Source organism: Aythya ferina (assembly GCF_964211825.1).
Source record: "Aythya ferina genome assembly, chromosome: 14".
Classification (NCBI taxonomy): Eukaryota; Metazoa; Chordata; class Aves; order Anseriformes; family Anatidae; genus Aythya; species Aythya ferina.
In genome coordinates, this window is record NC_140312.1 from 548382 (window position 1) to 572275 (window position 23894).

At 52.5% G+C, this 23894-nt stretch overlaps 1 protein-coding gene and 1 long non-coding RNA gene across 2 annotated transcripts; both read right to left on the reverse strand.

Annotated features, from left to right (window-relative positions):
* Positions 1–708: 708 nt before the first annotated feature.
* On the reverse strand, positions 709–5756 carry LOC311444293. The gene is made up of 4 exons (XR_014697798.1): positions 5654–5756; positions 4618–4717; positions 1676–1738; positions 709–1158 (listed from the first exon to the last, which is right to left on the reverse strand). It is a non-coding gene; the product is annotated as an uncharacterized lncRNA (long non-coding RNA).
* A 740-nt stretch (positions 5757–6496) lies between these two features.
* Positions 6497–8571, reverse strand: POU4F3 (POU class 4 homeobox 3). Its single transcript, XM_084535466.1, has 2 exons — positions 8098–8571; positions 6497–7802 (listed from the first exon to the last, which is right to left on the reverse strand). Exons 1-2 carry the CDS (start codon positions 8215–8217, stop codon positions 6918–6920), a joined length of 1005 nt encoding a protein of 334 aa, XP_084391592.1. The 5' UTR covers positions 8218–8571; the 3' UTR covers positions 6497–6917.
* Between the last annotated feature and the right edge of the window lie 15323 nt (positions 8572–23894).

A 23894-nucleotide genomic window follows, 5' to 3' on the forward strand; every position in this document is an offset into this window, starting at 1 on the left:
TTTCTCAGGTGCTTTTACATGTTCTCACTGCATTACCTAAAGAAGGACGGTGGAGTTCTGTATTCCTGTTTGTGTAGAGGCAGAGAGCTGCGCTCAGGCCATGCTGTGGCAATGTTTGTAGACTAATCTGTTGTGGCGTTTGGGGAAAAACAAATGTGTTCAGAATCAACCAAGGTCTCAAACTTTAAATGCTGTCTCTGACTCAGACCCTAGCCACATCTGGTTCCTGTTCCCTGCGCAAGGAGCACTCGTGGTGGGGCTGTGCCAGGAGCTCCGTGCAGGTTGCTGTCCCCGGCCGATGGCCAGCCCCAGGGTCCGGGCACGCAGCCCCACCGGCACCCAGGCGGGGTCGGGGCTGCTCGGGGCCCGCTGCATGGGGCAGAGTGCTGCCGGGGGCCTGCAGGAGGGCCCTGGGCTCTGGCAAGTAGCCGTGAGTGCTGACACCCCGCTGGAGCATCCATGCGCATCCCATGCAGGCCCTGAAAATTCAGTCCTCGTGCTGAAAGCGTTCCTGATTTTTCAGGGGGTTTGTCCTCCAGGCCTAACGTTCTTTTATGTGTTTTTTGTTGTGTGAATTACACAGAGTGTTTGGGCAAGCTGCGTGCAGCACTGTCCCACAGGTGGCTCTGAAGGAAGATTTCAAACACTGAAGATGAAAGGGATGTTCTTTGTGTGCCATAAATACTTCAGCTTCTGCGTGTGGCTCTGCTCGCTGGGTGTCTGAAAGCACAAACAGCTCCAACCCATTTGGCTTCTCTTTTAGAACAAGTAGCTCAGCCGAGCCCAAGCGCGCTGCTGTCCCTGCACTTCGCGTTGCCTCTGGCGGTGTGAGCGGCCGGTGAGCTCTGCGCAGCCGGTGTCTGGCGGAGAGCGCTGACCTTGGCCCCGGGCTCCGGTGCCAGCGTGCTGCCTTCTGCCCGCAGCAGCACGAGTGGCTCCGGCTGCTGCTTGGGAGCAACCTCAGGATGCAGCCACAAGGCGCTGGGACGCCTGCGGCGAGGTGGGGGGGCTCTGCAGGGCCGGGCACTGGGGTGAGCCCCCAGCTGCAGCACCGGCACCTGCTGCCCACCGCCCGTGGTCCCGCAGGGATCAGAGGAGCTGGAGCCCAGGCGTATTGGCAGCACGCGGTTCCTCTCCTCCCGGGTGGAGATGCATTTTCTGCGCACACAATCAAGCAGAAATCCATTAAATCACACTCACTCTCATTTGCAAAGGCACAGGCAGCTCTGCCAGGGTAACTCTGAGCCTGTTTCTGCAGAGACCGTCTGTTGCTCAGAAGCGGCCCAGCAGCGCAGTCCCCAGCGGACAACTTCATCCCGGGGCGATGTCCCCAGCGTGGTGTCCTTGGTGGGGCCCCTCCCAGCCACCCATGGGTGCAGACGCGTCCCCTGCACCCCAGTCCTCCCTGGGTGCCTTCCCGGTGCTTTCAGGTCCTGGAGGCAGGGCTTATGCCGTGTAAACAAGGACCTGGTAAACTCACAGAACGCATGCATTAGACACACCATCCTCAGGAGGAGAAAAATCAAAGGTTTCCCTGCAAATCCATCTGCCCTACATCTCTTCTCCATTTTGATCTCCAAACTCACGCAAGTTTAAAAAGCAAGTAAATGCTGACAGTGTGATTAACCTCCCCACCTGCTCCCTGCCTCTTTCTCTCCTGAACAGAGCAGCTCACCTGCCTGCTGGGAGCATCTCCTTCCACGCCGAAGACGTGGGGAGTCAAACCGGGGCGGTTCCACTGAAATTACAAAACGCTGTGCTTTTAAATAGGTGCTGAATTATTTAGTGCCTTTGCACTATCTGAACGCTTTGCTCTTTTGGTGGGTGATGGCTCGGTTTCTGTCCCAGCTTTTCCTTTGGGAAAGTGAGTGGATGGAGGGGTACGGCACGCCTCGGGCACCCAGAGCCACCCACCCGCAGGGCGGCGCCCAGGGGTGCTGCGGGGGCTGCCAGGGCCGGGCGGTGCCGGGGGGCAGGGAGCTGATCCCCGGTCCCCCTGCCTGGGGACAGGGCGGCGCTGGGTGCTCCTGTGGCAGGGACCGAAGGTGCGGGGGGAAGGAACCCGGCTGGAGCCGTCGGGGGTCCCCCCGCAAGCCCACGCTCTGCAGCCCCGGCCCAGTCCCTGCAGGCTCTGTGTCCAGCCGCCTGGCGTTCTCCTTCAGCACACACCGGCTGTGGGACCCCGTCCTTGGGATGAAGCAGCAGGGCGCTGAACTGTTAAACGTTCCTGAATGTGTTCCTGTTACCTCCACGTCCCAGAACCATTTCATTAGTCTGCAACAAGCCCCTGGCAGAGAGGGCAGATCTGCAGATGAGAAGTCCGCTTCCACGTAGGCTGTTCCGTTCTGATCTCACACCAATGCCAGCGCTGCCTGATCCCTGCCACCAGCTCCCTGCGTCCACGCACACCAGAAATCAATGTCTGGCACCTGGCTGACCCTCAGCACCCGCAGCCTCTGCGGCGTGAGAGGAGGGTGTGGGTGTTCCTGACATGCTGCATTCAGGGCTTCATTTTCACCAGGCAGGTTGGCGACGTTTAGCTGGTGTCAGTACTATTTTACAACAGTTGATCTAGGTTTATATAGCATTATTGTACATTTTTAATTCTCTTTGGATTTTAAAACAAAGCATTTCATTTTCATCTGCATATTGTTTCATTCCTCCACAAAACGTTGTGACACGTATCTCCATCTATAGTTCTACATTTACTTTAGAAACAAAGCCTAAGTCATGTCTTGATGGCGGAATAAAACTAACTAACATTTCCAGGCAAAACGCAGAGCACAGCTACTGGCATTAAAGACAAATTCACTTAATTGCTTTAAAACGCTCTGTTCTGAAAATAACTGGAAAACCTGCAGGACTGCAACCGATTCCTGCTGCTCTGTATCGGTGTAAAGCAGCATGGGTTTGAGGCAGTGCATTTCCACAGAGCTCTGTGTTTGCTCTGAATGCCCACATGCAGCCTGTGGCAACGAGTACTCGGTGTCCCCAGACTGCCTGGAGTTGCAAGAAGGGGAGGAAGGAGAGGGAAGCCCCATTTCTGCTGAGCTGAGCACGGCGTTTGTTGAGGCAGGGATGGGCCAACACCAACTTGTGCTGCCCGGGGCCCACCGGGCTCTGCAGCAAAACCCCAATGTCTGAGGTCGTCTGTGGGGAAGAGATGGACCGGGTGCGGCGCTGAAACATCCCCACGCGGGGGTTGGGGTGGCTGGGCTGGGATTGGGATGGGGACAGGGATGGGATGGGACGGGATGGGGTAGGGATAGGATGGGCAACGTTAGGACAAGTTCAAGGCTAAGCAGGCTGTGCTAGGGCTGAAGTTTCTCCAACCCCAAGCCCAGCTGTCACCGAACAGCTCCGTGATGCCTGTATAACCCGCAGGTCCCACACCTGCCAGGTGCAGGCAGTGCTCCTCACCTTAACTGTTGTGGATGGCAAAACAAACCCACCAGAGCAGGGGCCAAAGCCTGGGCCACCCCCCCAGCGGCACAGGGCAGGGGCCGGGGGTCCCCGATCCCATTGCCCCCTGCTCCTCCTGCCCCTGCCGTTGTGCGTCTGGGGCCCCCTCACACATCTCCCTGTGATATCAGATGTGCTTCTATTGATTTCCTCCCTGCATTTGTTTTTGTTATTCATTATTAATGGGATCATTTTTCTATCCTTCGTGCATGAAGGCAAATTTTGTGTAAAAATCAATTGAGTGAGCACCGCCAATGGCTTGTTTGGTTTTCTTTGCTTTCATCTCTCGTGTGCAGTCCCCGGGAGACAGAAAGCAGGATATTAAGGAACAAGCACGGAATGGGGAAAAAAAATAATAAATCAATTGTTAGTGGTTCAGAAACCGTATAAAGGGATTTGCCTGCTGGATCTTTGTCTCAAACACATGTGCTTTACTGAGCATTTTTCTCCGCTGCCCATCTTCCAGCTCAGGCCAGGTTTCACTTTCTGCTTTCCGCCAAGGCTGCCGTTTGAAGGCAGCTCCCCTGCTCGCCAGGGCAGCAGACTGGCCTGGATGGTTTTGTTTTAACAGGGCTGGGGGGAGCTTTTGCTTGTGTGTTTGGGGGGTGTTAAGGAATTAACTATCACAGGGTGGTTGCCACAGACCCACTGGGCAGCAGCAAGAGCCCAAGCCCTCTGTGGAAGCGGGAATCCTGCATCCTCACACGGCTGGAGGTGAACAGGGGTACGAGGGGCTGCATTTTGGCAGCAGCTCCTCCCGAACTGGCACCCGCATAGGGTGAGGTGCCCCCTGCCTGCCCGCCTCAGAGGGAGCTGGGCCAAAAAAGCCAGGGTGGAGCCGGTGCCCAGGGGCTCCCCAGGGGAAGGATGGAGCCAGGCACAGCCGTGACCCTTCCCTGATCACCCCTTGGCTTTGTTTCCCAGCTTCAGGGCACAGCCCCCTACACCAGGAAGAAAATATATGCTGTTACTTTGTGCCTCCTCAGCAACAAATACCAGTTCCAAACTATTCCCGCTGCAGTCAAAAGAACTTATTCCTCAGCTCCAGGAGGATCAGATGAGTTTTGTATTCAGTGTATGCACCTGGAGCCGGAGCTTTGACAGCCAAACCCAGTGAAAGACTTAGGCATCAACGGTGGTTAAAACAAAACGTACCTGAGCTCCAAGGAAAAACCCCAAGTGAAGCACTCAGGTCCAGTGTGTCACATCTGGGCAGAGCAAGGCACAGAACAGCACGTGGAGGGTAGAAAGAAACCTGGAATTCACAGAGAGTGAAACCTGGGCAAGGGGAATCATCTCAGCCTGAGCCACGGGGAGCTCCTCTCGGGGCAGCTGTCTCCGTGCGGAGAGGAACTGGGAGCAGAGGAGGACAAGCAAGAAGGATCAGGTGCCTCAGACCTCACTGGCCAGCACATGTGAAGGAGAGAAGGAGCACACGGGAGCTCTTGTTTCAGGGAGAGTAATTGTAGATTTTGAGGTCTAAAGATCATTTAGGAGTTGTTTTACATCTTTAAGCCATTTTTGGGACCTGGCCAAAAAGGACAAATGCAAAATTGTCACACAAACATGGGCAAAATAAGAACAGTCACAAAAAATAAAACCTCGTGGACACCTTTGCTGCTGTAAGAACAAGCACGGTCCCATTTCCCTTCCAGAAGTGAACAGGTGAGAAGGGCACCACAGCTGCAGCGTAGGCTTAATAAATACCAGTGAGCGGAAACACAGGCTACGTGAGCTAAACCTGGCTGAGCTGGGTTTAACACAGGCTGGAGAGAATCGTACACCCGTCTGAGGGCAGCGCTAGGAGGCTTGAAGTTATTCCTGAGCCTTGCTGGAAGCCAAACGCCGTGAGGCTGCGACGTGCCGCCGGCAGCAGCACGGCCCGGGTGCGGTGCGGGTGCGGGTGCGGGTGCGGGTGCGGGTGTTCCTCTCCGCGGCGCCCGGGCACCTCCTGTCCGGAGAGCTGCTGGCACCGGCCGCGGGCTGCGGGACGGGGGGCGGCGAGCTCAGCCCCGCAGCCCCCGGCAGCGCCCCGCGGGCTGCTCCCGGCCCGGCCCCGGCGGCTCGCACGGCCCGGCACGGCTCGGGGGGCGGCCCCGGCCCCCTCCCGGCGGCTCTCAGGGCACCGCAGCCCCGCGGGAGGCGCCGGCAGCCGTGAGCGGGAATGGGGCGAGGTGGAAACGGCTCTTACCTGGCCTTCCTACAGCACAGTGCCCGCTCCGAGCCCCGGCAGCGCCGCCGGCCCTGCCTCGGAGAGGAGCTGCTGAAGTCCTAGTGGACGGCGGGGAAAAGATGCCGTCTGAATCGCCTTCTGCCCTTTTTATACTCCGGCAGGCGATTAATATTGCATCACCCTTATTTTAAATTTTCAGAACCCGCAATATAATGTAATGGCATGAGGGCATTTATTATTAAAGGACGTTTGATTGGGGGAAAATCATTGGGGCCGATTGGAAGCACCCGGAGCCAGGGAGCGTTCAGGCTTCCCGCGCCCCGCAATTAAAAGGCTGAGTTTGTCAGGGCGCTGCCTAATGGGGCAGGAGGGGGGGGCCCGGCTCCGCGGCTCGGTGTTTGTCACTCAGTGAAACGCCGAAGTGAAATATTCAGAAGAGCGCTTCCACCATTAATTTTTAATCGTTAAGGTGCTTCTGGGAATCATAAATAAAAGCCTTTTCCCCTCTTAAACAGCATCAGAAATGAACCCGCGGTAGGTGCTCTTTGGGTGAGTTTTTGTTCGAAGCCCGGCGGAGGGGCTGCGGCCCCGCGCGTAGCCGCGGCGGGCACCGGGCACCGGGCACCGGGCACCGGGCACCGGCACCGGGCACAGGTCGCACGTGCCGGGGGTGGCGGCGCCCACAGCACAACGGGGGCCCGGCGGGGCGAAGCCTGGTCCCGCTTCCCGGGGGAGTCGCACCGCCGGCGGCTTTTCGTTGTTCTCGCACTCGCGCACGTTTCCTTCGTCCTCCCGGCGCCGTCCGCCCAGCTCGGGACACGAGAGGGAGCCAGAAAAGACACGGCCCCTTCGGGTTGAAAAATAAAGCCTTTATTCCAGAGTCGAGGTGGGGAAGAGCGCTCGTGCCGGAGCTCTCCGCGGAGGGTCGGGACGGGACGGGGCGGGACGCACAGACCGGGAGGGGCGCGGAGCGCGGCCGCGGGGCTCGGCTCCGGTGCGGGCGAGCCTCCGAAAGCCGCTCCTCGCTCCGCCACGCCGGGTCCGGGCACGGCGGAACGGCCCCGCTCGGCGGCCCGGCCCCGGCAGCCGTCGGTGCCGCGGGGCGGCGGAGCGGGGGACCCGGGGCCGGGGCGCCTCGGCCGTGCCGGGGGGCTCGGGGGGGGGCTGGTGGCGGCCCGGCCCGCCCCGTCCGGGCGCTCGGCGGGGCCGCGCGGCCTCGCCCCGTCCCGTCCCGCCGCAGCCGCGGTGCGGAGCCGTCGGGGCGGCGGGGCCGGGGCCGCCGTCAGTGCACGGCCGAGTACTTCATGCGCTTCTGCTTCTGGCGCTGGTTGCAGAACCAGACGCGCACCACGTTCTTCTTGAGGTCCAGCTTCTCGGCGATGGCGGCGATCTTCTCGGAGGACGGCCGCGGCTGCAGCGCGAAGTAGGCCTCCAGCGAGCGCTTCTCGGGCGCGGCGATCGAGGTCCGCTTGCGCTTGCGCTCGGCGCCCGCGAAGAGCTCGGGCTTGGCGGCGCGGTCGCGGTGCGCGGCCTCGGCCTCCTCCAGCCAGGCCTGCAGCACCGGGCGCAGCGCCGTCATGTTGTTGTGCGACAGCGTCAGCGACTCGAAGCGGCAGATGGTGCTCTGGCTGAGCGAGCCCACGCCCGGGATCTTCAGGTTGGCCAGGGCCGCCCCCACGTCGGCCTGGGTCACCCCCAGCTTGATGCGGCGCTGCTTGAAGCGCTCGGCGAAGGCCTCGAGCTCGCGCGGGTCGGACTCCACGTCGGGCAGGCAGGGGGGCGCGGCGGGCAGCGGCGGCGCGGGGCCCCCCGGCGGGCCCATGCCCACGGCCAGGTGGCCCATGGCGCCCAGCGGGTGCGGCGGCAGCGGCGGCGGCACGGGCGGGGGCTCGGGCAGGCCGCCGACGGCCAGCGAGGGCGAGAGGTGCTCCAGGAGGTCGGCGTCCAGCGCCGGGTGCGCGGCGTGGTGCGGGTGCGAGGTGAGCGCCGCGGGGTGCGGCAGGGCGGCGGGGGCGGCCGAGGTGCAGGGGACGCTGCTCATGGTGTGGTAGGTGGCGTCCGGCTTGAAGGGGTGGCTCTTGCCGTGGGAGACGATATCGACGGCCGCCAGAGCCTCCGCGCGGGCCAGCAGGCTCTCATCAAAGCTTCCAAATATATTGCCCTGGAGCTGCGAGCAAGAATGCGCATAGTGGAGTCAGTGGGGAATACTGTCATCTCCGGATTAAAAACCTTGCCGAGCACAGAGATTCCTCCTCAAAGCTCAGGTCATAAAAATTAATATGAAGGCAGAAGCTTTGCTCGAAGAGACGTGTGGATCAGAGACGAGAGCGAGAGGGAGAGGGGAGAGGGGGGGAGAGAGAGGCTCGGAGATACGCGATTGTTCTGGTGACATGAAAAAAACATTAAGCGAGTGCCTGTCAAAAATTGTGCCTTAAAGCGGTAATTATGCTTAATCTACATACCTGCGGGGCTGGGAGGCAAACTCTGCGCATAGCCTCCGAGCTGGAGTGCAGGCTGGAGTACTTGGGCTCCTGGAGGGCAGCGTGCATGGTGAAGGGCTGCTTGGCGTTCATGGCCATCATCTTTGCACACCTCGCAGGTAGGCAGCCCGTGACATCGGCTCAGGGTTGTCTCTCTGCCTCGCCACTGTCAAAGTGAGCTATTTTCAATGACGGAGCTTCCCTCTCCGCGCCCGCTCGCGCCCCCCCCACCCGCTCCTTCACTCATCTTACACGCTGCCTGCCAGCCCCGGGCCCCGCGCAGGCGTGCTGCGGGGCGGCACCGGAGGGCACCGGCACCGGGGCAGCGCCGAGCCCCGCGCCCCGCAGCCCAGCCCCCGCGGCCGCCCGGACGCGCCGTCGGGGCCGGGCCGCTCACCGGCGCGGGGCGGAGGGGAGGGGAGAAGAGGGGGGCGGCGGGCAGCCCCCGGCCGGGCAGGGCCGGGCAGGGCCGGGCAGGCCCGGCGGGGAGCGGAGGGGCCGCGCCCGCCGCCCTCGAAGCGCCCCGGCCGCAGCCCGGGAGCTGCCGCCGGCGGCGGCCGTCGGGGGGAGCGCCGGGCCCTGCCCGCCCGGCGAGAGGCCGGGGCAGCCCGCCAGGAGCGGCCGGGGGGCGCGGGGCAGCCGGTGCCGGGGGAAGGGGGCGGCGGGGACAAGTTTCTCCCCGACAGCGCGGAACACGGGCGAGGCCCGGCCAGGAGGAGAGCAGAGCCCGCACCCCGGGCCCGGGCGCGGGGGGGCTCCCGCAGGGCCGCCGGTGCCGAGGTTCACACGAGGTTCCCGCACGGCTCACAGAGCCCCTGCAGCCCTGGCTGAGCACCGCACGAGCTGCTCGGCAAACTGGAAAGGCGGCGGCGCCCCCAGCTCCCCCCAGGCGCCGCCACAGCAAACGCCCCGCGCCGCCCAGGGAGCCGGGCTCGGGCTGCGCCCCCCGGGCAGCCCCGGTGCCCCCCCCGCTGCCGGGCCCGTCCTGCGCCCCTCACTCGGGCAAATCTCCCCTGAAACCGGGGCCGCGGGGTCAGGCCTCGGGGCCGCAGTACGGCCGCGTTACACGGGAGGAGGGACCCGGGGAGTAAAATTCCGCTGATTTCAGCGTTTGTCGGCGTTACGAGGGTACAACATTACGGGGGGGCGACATTTCCGTTGAGGTCAAGATAACGCAAGGAAATATTTCCATCGAGGAATTTGTTTTCATAGGAAACCGCGCGTGGGCAGACCGCGGGGCTTCCTAAACGTCGTGGGCGCAGCTTCAGGTCCCGGCAGGGCTCCGAGGCGCCCCGCGGCCGGGTCGGGAGGCTGCTGGGCGAGGTAAGCCCCTTGCAGGCTGCCCCGGGAATCCGAGCTGAGCCGTGCTCAGAGCAGGCAGCTCCACTCCCAAGCGCCCCAAATAGGCTGGAGGTGGGCATAATTCTCCTTCGGAGCAGTTGCTTTATTTTCGATTTCTCATAATCGTCGCACATGGTCAGACGTGACACCTACCAGACTTGATGGTCCGTGAACTTAAGCATTTTGCAAGCGTGAAATTTCCCGTTCTTAAGCAAAAATAAAATCTACGCCCAGCTTTAGAGTTTCCAAGAGCTTTATGAGCCCTAATGCACACCGAACAAGAACCAAAGGACGTGCTGGCTTGGTTTCCTGACAAGCTTGGATGCGGCCAGAGGAAAACAGGGGCACAGCTCCCGTGGGGAGATGCCCTTCGTTCAGGAGACACCCACATACCCCGAGTACACTCACAAAGTCCTGCCTCCACATCTCACAGCAAGAGACAATACGGGCTAAGGGGGCAGCAGCCTGCTCGGTAACCCGCTCCAAGGAGAAAGTTGCACAGCCCCAGGCCGTACCCAGTGCTCTCCTCCTTGCGCCGACCCGGCGGGGCGCAGGAAAAACCCTTCCTCGCCGAACAGGCGGCCGGGGCGAGCCCCGCGGGGCCGGGAACGGGGCTGGGAACGGGGCCGGGAACGGGGCCGGGAACGGGACGGGCACAGGAACGGGCACGGGAACTGGAACGGGCCGGGCCGGCAGCACCGCGGACAGCGGCCGGGCGCGGCGCGGCGCGGGTCGGGGCTGCAGGCGCGGGGCTCGGCGGAGCAGCCTCCTGCCGTCGAGGGGGAGGCGGCGTGCTGCCGCACAGCTCCCTGCCCTGATTTATGATAAAAAATTTAAAGGAAATCATTTATATTTCAAAGGGCCTAAATAGCTGCATGAAAGTTTTATCTAAAGTGGCACCATATTTATAGGCAGCCCCGCTTTGGTGGAAGTAATTAATAGAGGGATAAATTTCAGACCTTTGTTTTGTTTGGAATCCTCCCTTTATTTAGGCCTGGCTGGTTAACGTAAATAAATAAGAGGATACAAGCAGAGTGCTGGACGTGAAGCTGGAGGTAGTGCCTGCTCGCCAGAGCACGTCTCCCCCCCCCAGCTCCGAGAGCGTTTGCAGGGGGCCGATGCTCTCCTCTTCCGTCCCTCGGCTGTTGCCAGCCTTCCCTCTCGAGCACGGAGCTGCCGGAGCCCTCAGCGAGCTCCTATTCCTGTCCCGCGTGAAAGGGCAGGCGCTGCTCAGACGCTGCGCTGCAGCCAAGCGCCACGTGCTTGGATGGAGAGCTCGGGCTGGGGTGGCGCCGCAGCAGCACACCCCGAGAACGCAGCTTGCCGACTGCCCCTGGTAAGGACAGCCTTCCCCTTCCCCTTCCCCTTCCCCTTCCCTCCCGCAGGCAGCTGTTCTGAAAGAAACCGGACTGGGTAACCTAGCTGCCGAGCTCCCTTTAATTAAAGCTGTAAAATATTGATGCTCCTGGCCCCGTCTACTGACGTTACACCTTACAAACAGAGGAGAGAAGTCCAAAGGATAAACAATAACAAGTTAAAAGAGCCCAGATGGTTTGCCATCAGAAACTATCTGCAGACTCAAAGGTGTCACTGCAATAGATTTCAGAGATCATTCACCTACTGGTAAATAATTAATGGTAGTTCTGGAAGGAAAAAAAAACACCAGACCCATACCCTGATGAAACATCACTGGTGAGTCATTGAAAATCTGAAGGTAGAAGTCAGATTAAAAGCGTGCATTTTACCCGCCGTGCGGTCTTGTTCAGTGTCACAATTCAAAGATCATTACCCATTTTCCTAATACATCAAAATATTCTGTTCTCATTTAGACTTTAATTCAAAGCCCATCACAGTCAGCGAGTTGTCAATAGGCTCAGTTTCATTATATAATTGAGTTTAGGAATTATGTAGTAAACGCTTACACAGGACTGACGGAAAGCTTTGAAATACAGCAGTATGTTATTTAACCACAGGTCGTTCTCATATATTCTCTACAATGGGCTGTAAATAGCACTACTTAACACCATCACAAAGCCAAAATGACCCATGAAAATTTCCTCAATTGCGATTTACAACAACCACATAATTTCCTGCAAACCCAAAAGCATACTGCTGTGATAGTTTACATTTCAAGATGCACGAGCTGAAGCACGCATACCAAACACAAAGATGTTTTCCTTGTCCTCACTGGGTGAACACAATAGTTTATACCTGCCTTCTGCTTCCTACCATGGAAAACTAGATCCCCTGCCCTGGCCACGAAGAAGCCTGAAAGGGGAGGATTTCTTTGTTAGTCCCTAGTATTTTTCTTTACTGTGCATCTGAAAATTATGTCTGTTTTAGAAATAATATTTTTCATTTTTCATTCAAGATTCAAGTCATAAGTTCTTTTTGCTGAGATGCAGTGTCTTATCACAAATTGTCTGCTTGGAGGAAGAGTGAAGAGTGCTGACTTGTGCAGGTTCCTGCAGAACCTGGGTTTACGAAGCACATTTCCAGCCCCACGAATGAGCAAGCAACGCTGCACACAGCATGATATGGCTGTTCCACTGCACAATCTGATCGAGGAAATATCTAGGATTACCCAGACAGTCAATTATTCATCAGCTAAACGGCCAAGCATCAATTACCTGGCTTGATTCTCTTATTCATTAAGGAGATTGAAGAGCCCAACTTAACAAAGCAAAAAGAAAGTTGCTAAGTTACAGGAGCTGCCCGGCTCAGTAGCGAGGCCGCACAGTGTCAGACTTCCAAAGGAAACCAGCCTAAAGAGAGGAAGTCTCTCAGGCTATAGGGTAACACTCCCAGCGCTCGGGTTTAGGAAGCCCATACCTCCACAGGGTTGAAAGCAACAGGGGGTTCTGCAGAGACAGGGCTTTGCTGGAGGCTTACCTCCACCTCTGCACAGCGAGACGTCACCCGGGGCCTTGACTCAGGAGAGCTTGAGAAAACAAGAGGTGGTGAGAGGGTATTTTAGAGAGGAGCTTGAAAGGTTAAAGCCAGGGGTTAGGAAAGGACCAGCCTCATCCTGGGAAGCTTTTAATTGAGGTATGGTTGGGACGGAAACTGGTCCCGTGTTGGCACAGAAAGCTGTGAGTGGTGTCACCACGAAGCTGCCACTCGGCAGATAGCCTCGGCAAGGTCCTGCACCAGTGACACCTCACACCAGGTTCCAAGACAAAACACATCCCTCCTTTCAGCTGGGCTTCCCAGCTCTCCTGCTCCCCACTGTGCCCGGGTCCCCGCGTCCTGCTGCTGAGGCAGGGAGAGCCGGGGGGCTGCAGGGCTGGGGGGCTGCAGGGCAGGGGGGCTGCAGGGGCAGCCAAGGCGCGCAGGGAGGGCTGGCTGCACAGCCAAAGGCACAGCCCGCTGCCGTTCAGCAGCACATCCCTCACCCCTCTGGTGAAACCCCACAGGTCCAAATTGCTTAACGATGCCCAACGCTAAAAACAAATGAACATTTCCAGTGCGTGTTTGATGTGCAGCCCCACTGCACCTGGGGCCTGTCTGAGCAGCCTGGGGCACGGTGCAGGAGGGTAAAGGATCCCGGCGATGCTGGTGTGTGGAGAAGCAGGAGGAGAACCTGGGCTTTGTCTTGTCGCTGTGCTTGACAGGAGGGACAAGCAGCCGCGCCTGTACAGTAAGGACCCGCAGAAGGACACACAGCTCCAGCTGACAGACAGCCTACCCTGAAGCTTGCTGGAGCTTGGGAGAGAGTAATTACAATAAATTAACAGTCAGAAAACTGTAAGCACGTACAGTAACACAGCCGATGACACTTTCTCAACCGTCCTGTGACTGCCAGACCACTCTTTCTTTAAGGGGATTTGAGAGAATGATATAGGGCATAGCATCTTGATGAGACGAGCAAGGTTCTTACTAAACGGGTTTCCAGTAAGTACTTGTCTCATCATCAGTATCGATCTTCTCTGGTAGGGAGCCTTCCCGGGCCATATAATTCAGCTGACATCACCGAAGCGGATCAATGCCGTGTGCTCCGAGCAAGGGCCTTCCTTGGGCAGCTGGGTGGCTCCCTGTTCTGACGCTGCCCCATGTCCCCTGGATGTCACTCACGTCCCTGCGAGTGCTGCCTGGGCGCTGGCGGCAGTGCAGGAGCCGCAGCGTGCGGTGCTGCAGCGGGTGGCTGCCCTGGGGCACGCTGCCGAGTGAGGAGCAGAACAGGAGGGCCCTGACAGCAAAAATCTAAATTAAAATTGGATGTGAAATTGGATTTTAATTGGCCATTTTATCTCACTAGATATGAAACAGACATACAATAATAATAAATAGATTAATTGATAGGTCCATTAATATTATTAAAAGTTTCCTTTAGACACCATCAGGTGAGATTTTTTTTTTAATGTAAGAATCAGGGGGCTCACATTTGCTTGAATATGGAATATTCAAATGGTAACCCATAGGAATGTGCTCTTCAGAAATAATAATAGAACTTCTTTCCAAAAAGAGAAATGAGGAAATACTTGTGATGTCCATGCTGTTTAAATTAAATTATTAAGGCTCTCTCTCACCTTCTGTGGTTTAAAACAAAACAAACAAAAACTTTTGCCTTTTTAAATTTTCCTTCCCTCTAGATACATGCAGGGGAGCCATCAGAAATCCAAGTTCTGGCTACATTAGTGATTACAGACAGGGGGCATGGACAGTCCTAGAAGGCTAGGTAAGGTGTTTGCAGGTATTCCTAGAAAAAAATATTATGGCCGTATTAGAAAATTAAAAGGGCCAAAGCTACACTGCAGCACTGAAATGCTTGGGTGATGGGAGGTAAGCAGCGTAAACATCCTGTCTTCCAACTGCACGACTTGGGAAACTGATGCAATCTTATTCCTGAATTTTTCAGTAAACAAGGTTTTGATTTGAGGTAACAGGGATGCAGGATGCCAGACAGTTCATGCTAGCTGGGAGGTCTTCCTTGTACTCATTTGTAATGTGCATGAATTATAGAACTTGTTTCTTGTATCTTTCCCTGAAATTAAAATTGTAACAAAGCAGACTTCTGTGCTTGTTAAAAATAAAACCTATCTATTTCTGATGAAGATAATATGAGCAACACAACGATATTTTCCAAGGCGGGAGGAGAGCAGAGTGCTTATCTGTCAGGCATCTCTTTCTTCTTATATTTGCTCCTAATTCTAGAAATACATCTAAATGTAGTCTAACAAGACTCTGTTCCACAAGAAATTAATGAGGAACAAACATTAATTATTCATGCCCTGAAACAGTAGGTCTGCTAATGTTTCTGCTAATCAACAAGTCAAACAGCTGTATCTTTGCAAGGGCAATCTTGGGGAGTATGAAGAAAGAGCAACATTGATCCTCTTTACTGGACTGCCCCCAAAGTTTTCTTCTAAGCTCTTGCATTTCCCTAGCACAAATCCAAGATTCCTGCTGCTTTCTAATGACGTGCATTGTAATGGGACTGAATCGAAATATATTCCAGCAAAACATCACCTCTGATTTGACACGACTCTGCTGGGGAGGCTACTGGGAACTCCTGTGCTGACTTCACTGACCTGGATTCAGCCCTACATAGGGAAAGTGAAGGGAATGAGCCAAGGAAAACCAACCAACCAACCAAACAGAAAAAGGAACAACAGGTTCAGCTGCACGGGTCTGAAGCAGAGACTGAACAATGGAACAAAAGCTTCGTTTCTGGTCTTCTGAATCCCAGCTCCAGGTCAGAAGGCTCTTTGCATTATCTAAAATACAGCAACACACAGGGAACATCCGACAACATGAAAAATGAAAACTGTAAACAGGTTTTAAGGTCCCTTCCAACCTAAGCCATTCTATGGATCTATGTTTTTTAGGGCTTACTTTTCCTGCAGTCACCTTTATTTAGGTGAATGTAGTGAAATGAACCTAGGCAAATGTCTAAACAGCGGCATTTTGTAACAGAACACACTTAAAAATTAATAGCTTGGTTTGGAAAACAATAAAATAAATGGAAGCATAGTTAGAAAACAAGCTGCCTTCAGACAAGAGCTTAAGATATTAAACAAAATTTAAAAATGTATTTCCTTCAAAGGAGTAAAGATTATGTAGCCAGGAAAGGACTTAGAATCCTCCCGCTTTGCCCAAATTCACTGGCCTGAAGCTGTGCTTTTGGTCGCTGTGAGACTGTTTATTGCTTGAACAAAAGCAGCATGGGGACTGCTCAACGTGTGTTTAAGCAGACACTCCTAGGCAGCCTCCGTCTGATTCAGCAAGCAGTGTTTGCCTCCACATCCGGCTAAAGGAGCCACAGAAAGCATATGGTGGAAAAACTTGTGAAATTACACTACCCAGCAAAATTCAGCAGCAAGCAAGTTCAAGCAAACAGTGCCAGAGAAAGCAGTTTAGCATCCTCAGGCATTCCCTCTAACATTACCCGTTTGCCTCATATTTACCACATTTTGGCCATCATCCACAAGCTAGAAAGAGCAAATATTTCCACTTCATTAATAAGCAATCCATGATAATTAACATAAAGATGAGAAAAACTATGTGTTTCTGTAGGAGAAAAAAAAATCAAAACCTTTTGAATGCTGAGAGGCAGCTTTGCACTCCCCCCTTTAAACGGCTTCTGAAACATTGCAAATCGTGTTGAAGCACTGTGAGTTCAGGACTCAGCCTCACACACATCCTCAGTGCCAATGAGTTTCCACAAACCAAAGGGATTTTATGACTTGTCCTTACTATAAAACCTCTCATCTATGCGTCCAACACAGCTGGAAATTCCATCAGCATTGCTGCATCTTAAAACTAGCCCAAGGAGCAGGTCAAGCTGCTTAAATCCTGCCTCCACATCACAGGCTCCATATCATAGCTGGCACTGCAGCAAGCAACGCACTTTCCTCCCAGGATCCCCAGACGAGCTGGTTATCAGTTTAATGACCAAACCCATAGCACATTCCTGCTCCTATGCTCCAGCAAACAATTTTCCATCACATGTGCCTTGGGAATCGTTCTGAATTTGTTCCAGTTGTACAAAGCACTATGGGACCCCACACCGAGGATTACGTGTTGTGTCCAGGAGGGAACGTTTGTCAAGATCTGCACCCCTGAAAGCTACTGATAGCCCACAGGCTGAAAATTATAGGGAGCATGGATGTTTGGGAGGTGGTCTATGCTTGTGTGCCCTGTAGCTCTATAAAATTATTCAGCTTTGTGCTGCCTTCACATTCCTTTTACATTAATGCTCTCTGAAATCTTCATTAAAATTTGAAATTAAAATGTAACAATCAGAGGGGGATGGGGAGAAATCCTGTCACCTGACATTAAACTCATCCCTTCATCCATTTACATTTCCTGGATTTTTAATTAAAGAAGTCACACCAACCGCTATATCAGAGTTGGGGGAAAACAAATTGTCACTGGCCAAAGCGTGCATGTGTTAGCTACACTCCCTCAGCAAGCCCCACGTACGGTGTCGGTGTTGACAAGCCAAAGTTTCCTCTGCCACTTAGCTATGTTTTATTGAAGAGGCAGCTCTGCAGGGCCACGTCGCTGGCAGCGCCTGCTGTACACACACCAGCTGAATTCCCTTTGCCACTGCAGATGCTCTACGGCTGCGTGCATTACGCTGTATTTTTAGAAGCTCTGCATGTCGTCTTCTGTGTGACATCTCTTTGCTTCTTGCATAGTTTTTCACCTATCAAACCCACCAAGAAGCCTTGGTATGATTAGGCAAAGAAAATACTTAAGTTCCTAAGTAACTTTACATTTAGAGGAAAACACCCCACCTAGAAAGCCCTATGGGCAAGAAATATTTCCAAAGCAGCAAAAAGTTTATGTATAAAAACCTCCCCTTCGATGCGAGGTCTATCACACCGCCTGTTTTCCCAAGCTCTTCTGCTGAATTGTGTACCGGGATGAAAATATTGTCTTTCCCATAGGTGAACACGCACACCTCTGCACTGTCCTTCCCCGCAGCCACTGCTGCCTGCGGCCCGGCTCCAGGGGCTGGAGGGGCTGCGGGGCCAGGCTGGCCACCAGGACACGCCGCCCGTGCTCCTGCAGGTCAGTCCCTCTCCGACCAGGCCTGCCCCACTCCACCTAAGATAACATATACAAATATGCAAATGCACGTGTACTCGTGTGTGCAAATATGTACGTGTTTATATGCACATGTAAACATATGGAGTGCTGAAATCTCAGAGGCATTAGTGTAGCACTGATGTGACTTTGCTCCCACCCTTCTTTTGTTGCTGCTCCCACTTCGCTGCTGTCCCCGCTTGTTGGTTTAATGCCACGTCCATACCAGACAGCACTGCTCGCTCAGAGGGGCTGCACTGGTGCTGGGGCAGCAGTGACAGGCCTGTGGTGAAAGGAAACTGTGGGGCTGGTACCAGCTCCTGATAATCCGCATGTAACTAGAAAAATAAAAGAAAATCCTGACTGCAAAGCGGACCTGGCGCTCCACATTACATAACACACAGTGGCCACATTATAGTTAAGGTAAGTCTCTCAGCAGAACTTCCCCTGGTGACCTTTCCACACAAGCAGCACCAGGCTGAAGTTTTCAAGCCTGTAAGCACACAGCTCTGCTGCTTGAGCAAACGGACTAAGGAAGAAGAAATTCACACCGAGCAAACAGGAATCAGAAACAGACCGGGAGCCCCTTCCCTTTAGGAGGAATTTAGTTCAAGGAAGCCCAAGCCACGTATAAGAACTCCTCAGGCTGACAGGTAACAAGCTGAGCTCGGAGAATTCAGCTCATGACAGACTTTTCTACCCAGCAGCCCAGGACACCCGCAGAGCACAAAACGTCTCTGCCTGGGGAGAGCCCCATGCCGCGCAGGTCCCCACCGCACACTGCGCCTGTCCCCACGCTCTGCCTGGAAGCCGACCCCGCTGCCCCGCACCTTCAGCAGCGCCTGGCTCAGCGGTGCTGCCGTGCCACCTCCTGTGGAAAGCGTTATGCTTCCTGCACAGAAAGTTTAGGTTTCCAGGGAACACTTATATGTGAGGGTTGCCAGAAACGTGCTCCCAGGGAGCTGCAAAGTTGCAGAGGAGGTGTTGGCTCCTCTCAAAGCCAGTCAGAGCTCAGACAACTGAGAGAAGTGTTTAACGGCAGCTCACTGAAGCATAGCAGCGTAAGAAGCATGCCTAGGGCAACACGCAGGCATCTTGAGGCGTAACCATGGGCAGGAGCTTGTTTCCTGTGTGGAAGCAGGTTCAGCAGCACCGACCAAGGCAGCAGCGAGACTCGCAGGGTCTGCTTTCCCCACTGGGCTGCCTCCAAGGGTGACCGTCCCTCCTCCCAGCTCCTGCAACAGCCCCAGATGTCGCTACGCCAACTGCTGTGCTAGGAAACGAGGGCAGCGGTGCTGGGGCTTCGCTGCAGCAGCAGTGCCTGGCACAGGGAGAGGGGAACCTTTGTTCTCCGTAAGGTCTGTGCCCCTGCTTGTGGAGTAAGCAAGGAGGCTCTGGCCCAAACCGTGCAAAGGCTTGCATTGCTAATTGTAAAAATACTTTCTTATAGGCCTAAATACGTGTCAAGTTACACATACGTCTATCACGATTTATACTTTTCTAATATGGGTATCAGAAGTTGGAAATTTGCTTGTTAGAGAACTCCTCATCACTTTTCTTTGACCTACAGATAACCCAAAGTCACATTAAAAAGCGAAAACGAAGGGTGGATGAAATTGTTTGACATATCTTTAGCCACCAGAGACCACGCAGAGGTACATTATATTGAGTTGACTCCAAATAATTTTCACATGAATTACTAAAGTGCCAGAAATGTATAATTTATTACCATTTAAATAAATCACGGAGCAGAAGTGCTTTAAGGCTACCAGTATAACATGCGCAGACTAGATAGACTACATTTACCTCAGAAGTACCATGGAGCTTTACCACACTCACACGAGCAAGGCAAAGAGCAGAGGAGGTTTGGCTCCTAAACAAATCAAACCAACGATACCAGCAACCCAGCCACTGAGCGGCAGAGGAAAGCTGCTGTGCTCCGCTCTTCTTTTGAGAGGTGGCCAGAGTGAAAATTATCATTTCTTGTAGTGTCAAAAGGGTCCTGCCTCATGTGTGCAATATTCAGTATTTGTGCAATCACAAGTTTAAAAACCACAACATCAGCTTTTTCTATTAATATGATTTTTTGGGTCATATGAAAGCTGCAAGATCACAGCTGAATATGTTTATAAACTTTCAATTTATGCCAGGGTTAAAAACAAGACATCAAGGAGGAAAATATTGAAAAAACACAACAGCATATAAAAATCTGTATCATCATAACTGAGTTTCCTATTGTGAAAGCGCATGTAAGATCAAATTGAAAACAAAGCAAGCAGACAAATCACAGTAAAATGCATTAGATTTGGATGAACATTGCTAGGGTCACAGAAGATATTGCTTTAAAATATATTTATCCTGGGATTAACATAAATCCTGTGTTACATGGTTTCCAATAAATTTTCTGCATCTCCCTTCTTCCCCAGAGATGCAATCCACCGTGCAGGCGGGGACGGATGAAGCTAGGGGCGAGACTCGAGACACCAGCCAAGCAGCCCGCTGGCAGCGCTGCTGCACTCACCTCTCTGCAGGCCTGCACGAACCTGGACGGGCAGGGAATAGGCACAGGCGTCCCTCTGGAAACCTCTCCCCCCAGTCATTGCTGCTCAAGGTCCAAATGACACAAAAAACCAACACCAGCCAGCAGAGGGGAGGGCATGGCCCGACGGGCTCACCCCTGCTGTCGTGGCCACAGCCTGGCAGTGGCGGGCCTGCATCGGGTGTGCTCGGGGCACCAAACGAGGCGCCCCTGCCTGACAGGGGCATGAGAACACGGGCTGTACTCACCCATCCTCAGGCGGTGTTGGACACTGGCCGAGCACTTCATCCTTATTGCAAAAGTCCCAACTAACCCCCAAAAGCCTCAGCAGGGATGAGCAGAGGGCAGTGAAAATGCTGTGGGGTGGGCACCGGGTGGGAGGAGGGCACGGAGGGGCGCAGGCACCGGACACCTGTAACTGCAGGAGGTGGAGGAAACTGCTGGCCCCCGACTTGTAAGTGGAAAAACTGTAAGCTGATGAGCTCCAGCAGCCGAACGCCAATGTAATATGCTCACAGTTTTATAAAAAAATAAACCTTGGGCTGCACCCTGTTCGGAGCAACCCCCACCACTCCAGACGAAGCAGCTATCGAGGCGCTGCGGGGCACAGCTCCGTGTGCAGGCCTGGGACAAGCCGCTGAGGGGAAACGCTCCGTTCGTTCAGCTGTCTGACTTTTAACCGAGTGATGTGAACTCATTTCTGATATTCACAATGTGCAGATACCTAACGATGCAGGTTTCTAACAGCAGCAACAAGTTCAGATAAACATTAGGTTCTGGTGCTTCTAACTGCCGGTTGCATCCGTCTCCAACGGGGGGAACACCCGAGGGATGCTGAAGCACCTCGGGTGCTGCGGAGCAGTTCCCGGCCTTCTCCTGCCCTCTGCAGGGGAGCTTCACCAATGCCAGGTGAGGTTCTCCAGCCTACACGGCTCACCCGCTTACACCTGGCTCCTACAGCTGAATGGAAGGCCCCCGGATGGAGGTCAAAGCCCTTTGAACACTTCCCTGGCGCAGGCACTTTCTGTCGCCTGCACCCCCCACCCGTACCTCAGGGCACTTTTCTGGGAGCTGCTGAACCTCACGGGGCGAGCGCCCGATGCCAAGCACCGTGCTGTTGCTGTTGTCCCTCACTGGCTTCCCCCATCTGGCTCCCACCTGCAGAGCCACAAGCCCTGGGTCTAGCACAGATCAATCTACCTTAAAATTAACCAGCATCAGCCGGAAACACTCTGGGGGCAATTCTGAGGAAAAAAGAGAAAAACCTCTATTGAAACCAATGGTGGCACGTTGGTCACTGCTACTATGGATCTATCATAGAAGAAACAAATAAACAAACAGAAAACCAGCAGCGCAAGTGCACCTCAGTGTTCTTTAGAGGAACTGGAATAGTGAAAACTGGCATAGCTCACTTGTTTAACTGCCTACAGCGTCCTCACACCTAAGAAAGGCTTCAGGTTCTCATCGCTTTCTCCTCAAGGACAGACCCCAAGCCCCGCATTCTGCACCGCGCTGCTCGGCCAGCTGGAGCCGGGACGCCGGGAAGGCTGCTGCTGGCACCGGCCAACACCAGGCAAACCATTTCTCCATCTTCAGCCGCACGCTTGTGTCAGTACTCCTGACAAGAAGCAGAAAGGTGTTACACTACCAACGGATACATTGGATACACAAGACAGAACTGGATCCCACGATTCAAGAAAAATTAAAATTATATTACCATATTTAGGAAACCTCTCTATATACAATTACTATTGAATTTCATACAGACAGAAGCGTAACTAATATATTAGGCCAAGAACCTCTTCTTAGAGCAACAATTTACCTTTATGTATTCGTTCAGCTAAAGCAGTTACTTGGCGTAACTTTCTTTAAAATGGCTGAAATTCCTTTCCGTTGATTTAGTCACATCCTACTAAAACATAGTTCTTTCCTTAATAGGGAAAATTTAAATATTTGAAAAAGGCAGGGAAAAAATTATCCAAAGCCACATATGTACACAAATAGAAAATGCTATTCTCCTTTCTTGATTTATTTTTATTTTTTTGCTATTAAGATTAATTTTGATCATACAGAAAAATGTTTTTTTTTTTCTTTTTTTTTTTTTTTTTTTTTTAAAGGAACAAAATATTTCCCATTCAAAGTCTAGACTCCATTTCTTCAAGGGATTTTATTGCATCTTGCAAAATAATGAGGATAAGTTGGTGATTGATTATTTATATTATACACAGGAAAGCGGACTGTGGAAGGATTCTAAAATTAAATTATTGACAATGAAAATAGGGCAAAAGGCATAGGTTTATCATGAGAACTCTGTTCTACGATAACAAAAAGCCAGTTCATGTTCTAAAACATTTATATTGCAGACCACAGAGATGAGAGAGAGAGAGAGAGAGAGAGAGGGAGAGAGAGAGAAAGTATAATCACAACAATTAAATGCACTAGCAGGTTCCTTCCACTCCTCCCCCTACCCCTCAGAATGAACGCAGTGAAGAAAGGAGGGAGGGAAAAAAAAAAAAATCACATCCCTGTAAAACGTCTCTTTCCAAAAGTCTTATTGCAGCACACCAACAATCCAGGTTAAAAAAAAAAAAAAAAAAAAAAAAGGAATGTGAGAAAAGTGTAAGAAAAGATCACAAATGTTTACATTCATGAAAACAAGATTGAAAGGGAAGAGAATAAGAGGAAGTAGAATAAGAGAAAAAAAAAGAAGGAAAGACCAAAGATAAAGTTAATGATAAACAGAGTAAAAGAATAAATTAGTTTTCAGACCAAAATGCTGAGGGGTTAAAGATTGCATTTATACAATTTTTGGTTTTGCACTCGCTATTTTCAATAACCCAGCAATACTGGAAATCTGTAAAAGAGACCATGGAATCCACTGTAATCTATAAAACATTCTTCTTTTCATATTAGAATTTTGAACTGTCCCCAGAGCGTAACATTGTCTTTACTGGAACTCTGCTCCCACTTAAATATGACTAGGGCTTATCACCTGTGTCTTCTCCCAGGAAGTTAGCTATCTTAATCTGCACCATTTCAGAGCACTGAAGCACTTGATTTTTCTCCTACCTGATTCAGCAATTACTAACGAACATTCACTATTAAGCAAAATAAACTTGCTTGCATTCTCCACATATAAATACCCTTCACACATACTTCCAGAAAAAAAAAGTGATAACGCTCTTTTTGTGATAATTGTATTTTTTTTTTGAATGGTTCTGCTGTCCAATTTATTTAAGTTAGTTTTCATTTTTTTTCTAAATCTCGAACCATTCCATAGTATATCTTTATTGCAAAAATTCAACATGCATCTTAGAAATTCAGATTGTAATCAATAAAACAAACATTACATATATGAATTTAAATGTATAAACAGTTAGAAATTCAACAATATCTCCTATTATACTATTACACAAGTTCACAATTTTGTAAAAACTATAGTACAAGTTTACTATACACCAAGAGGAACTTTATTCCTTTTCACATGATTTTGCTAAGGAAAAAAAAGTGTTGGATTTTCCACAATAAGCAGGCAACTGTTTTCATATTTATCCTTTTAACTGTTGGGGTTTTGTTCTTTCTGCTTAGCTTAATTAGATAATGAAAGGGAGGTAAGTATAATTCTATGTAACAGATAATTTCTTTTCCTATCGCATACACTTTCAATGTTCATACACTATGCTTAGACTGGTAACATCTTATTATACATGTCCTGTAAATATACTTGCTGGTGTACAGAAGTCCCAGTGTTGATTATAAGTTCTATCTAATGTACTCTCTGAAGTTCATTAATTTCACAATAAAATGTTACCATAAAGCAAGCTGTACTGTCATGTTACCTATTAAAATAAACAAAAAACACACG

What these genes read in the sequence shown, in the direction of transcription:
- POU4F3 (XM_084535466.1), bottom strand. Translation starts at nt 8,217, where the DNA reads ATGATGGCCATGAACGCCAAGCAGCCCTTCACCATGCACGCTGCCCTC. An exon ending in TTTGCCTCCCAGCCCCGCAG is followed by an intron (nt 7,803 to 8,097) that starts GTATGTAGATTA and finishes TCTTGCTCGCAG; the next exon opens with CTCCAGGGCAATATATTTGG.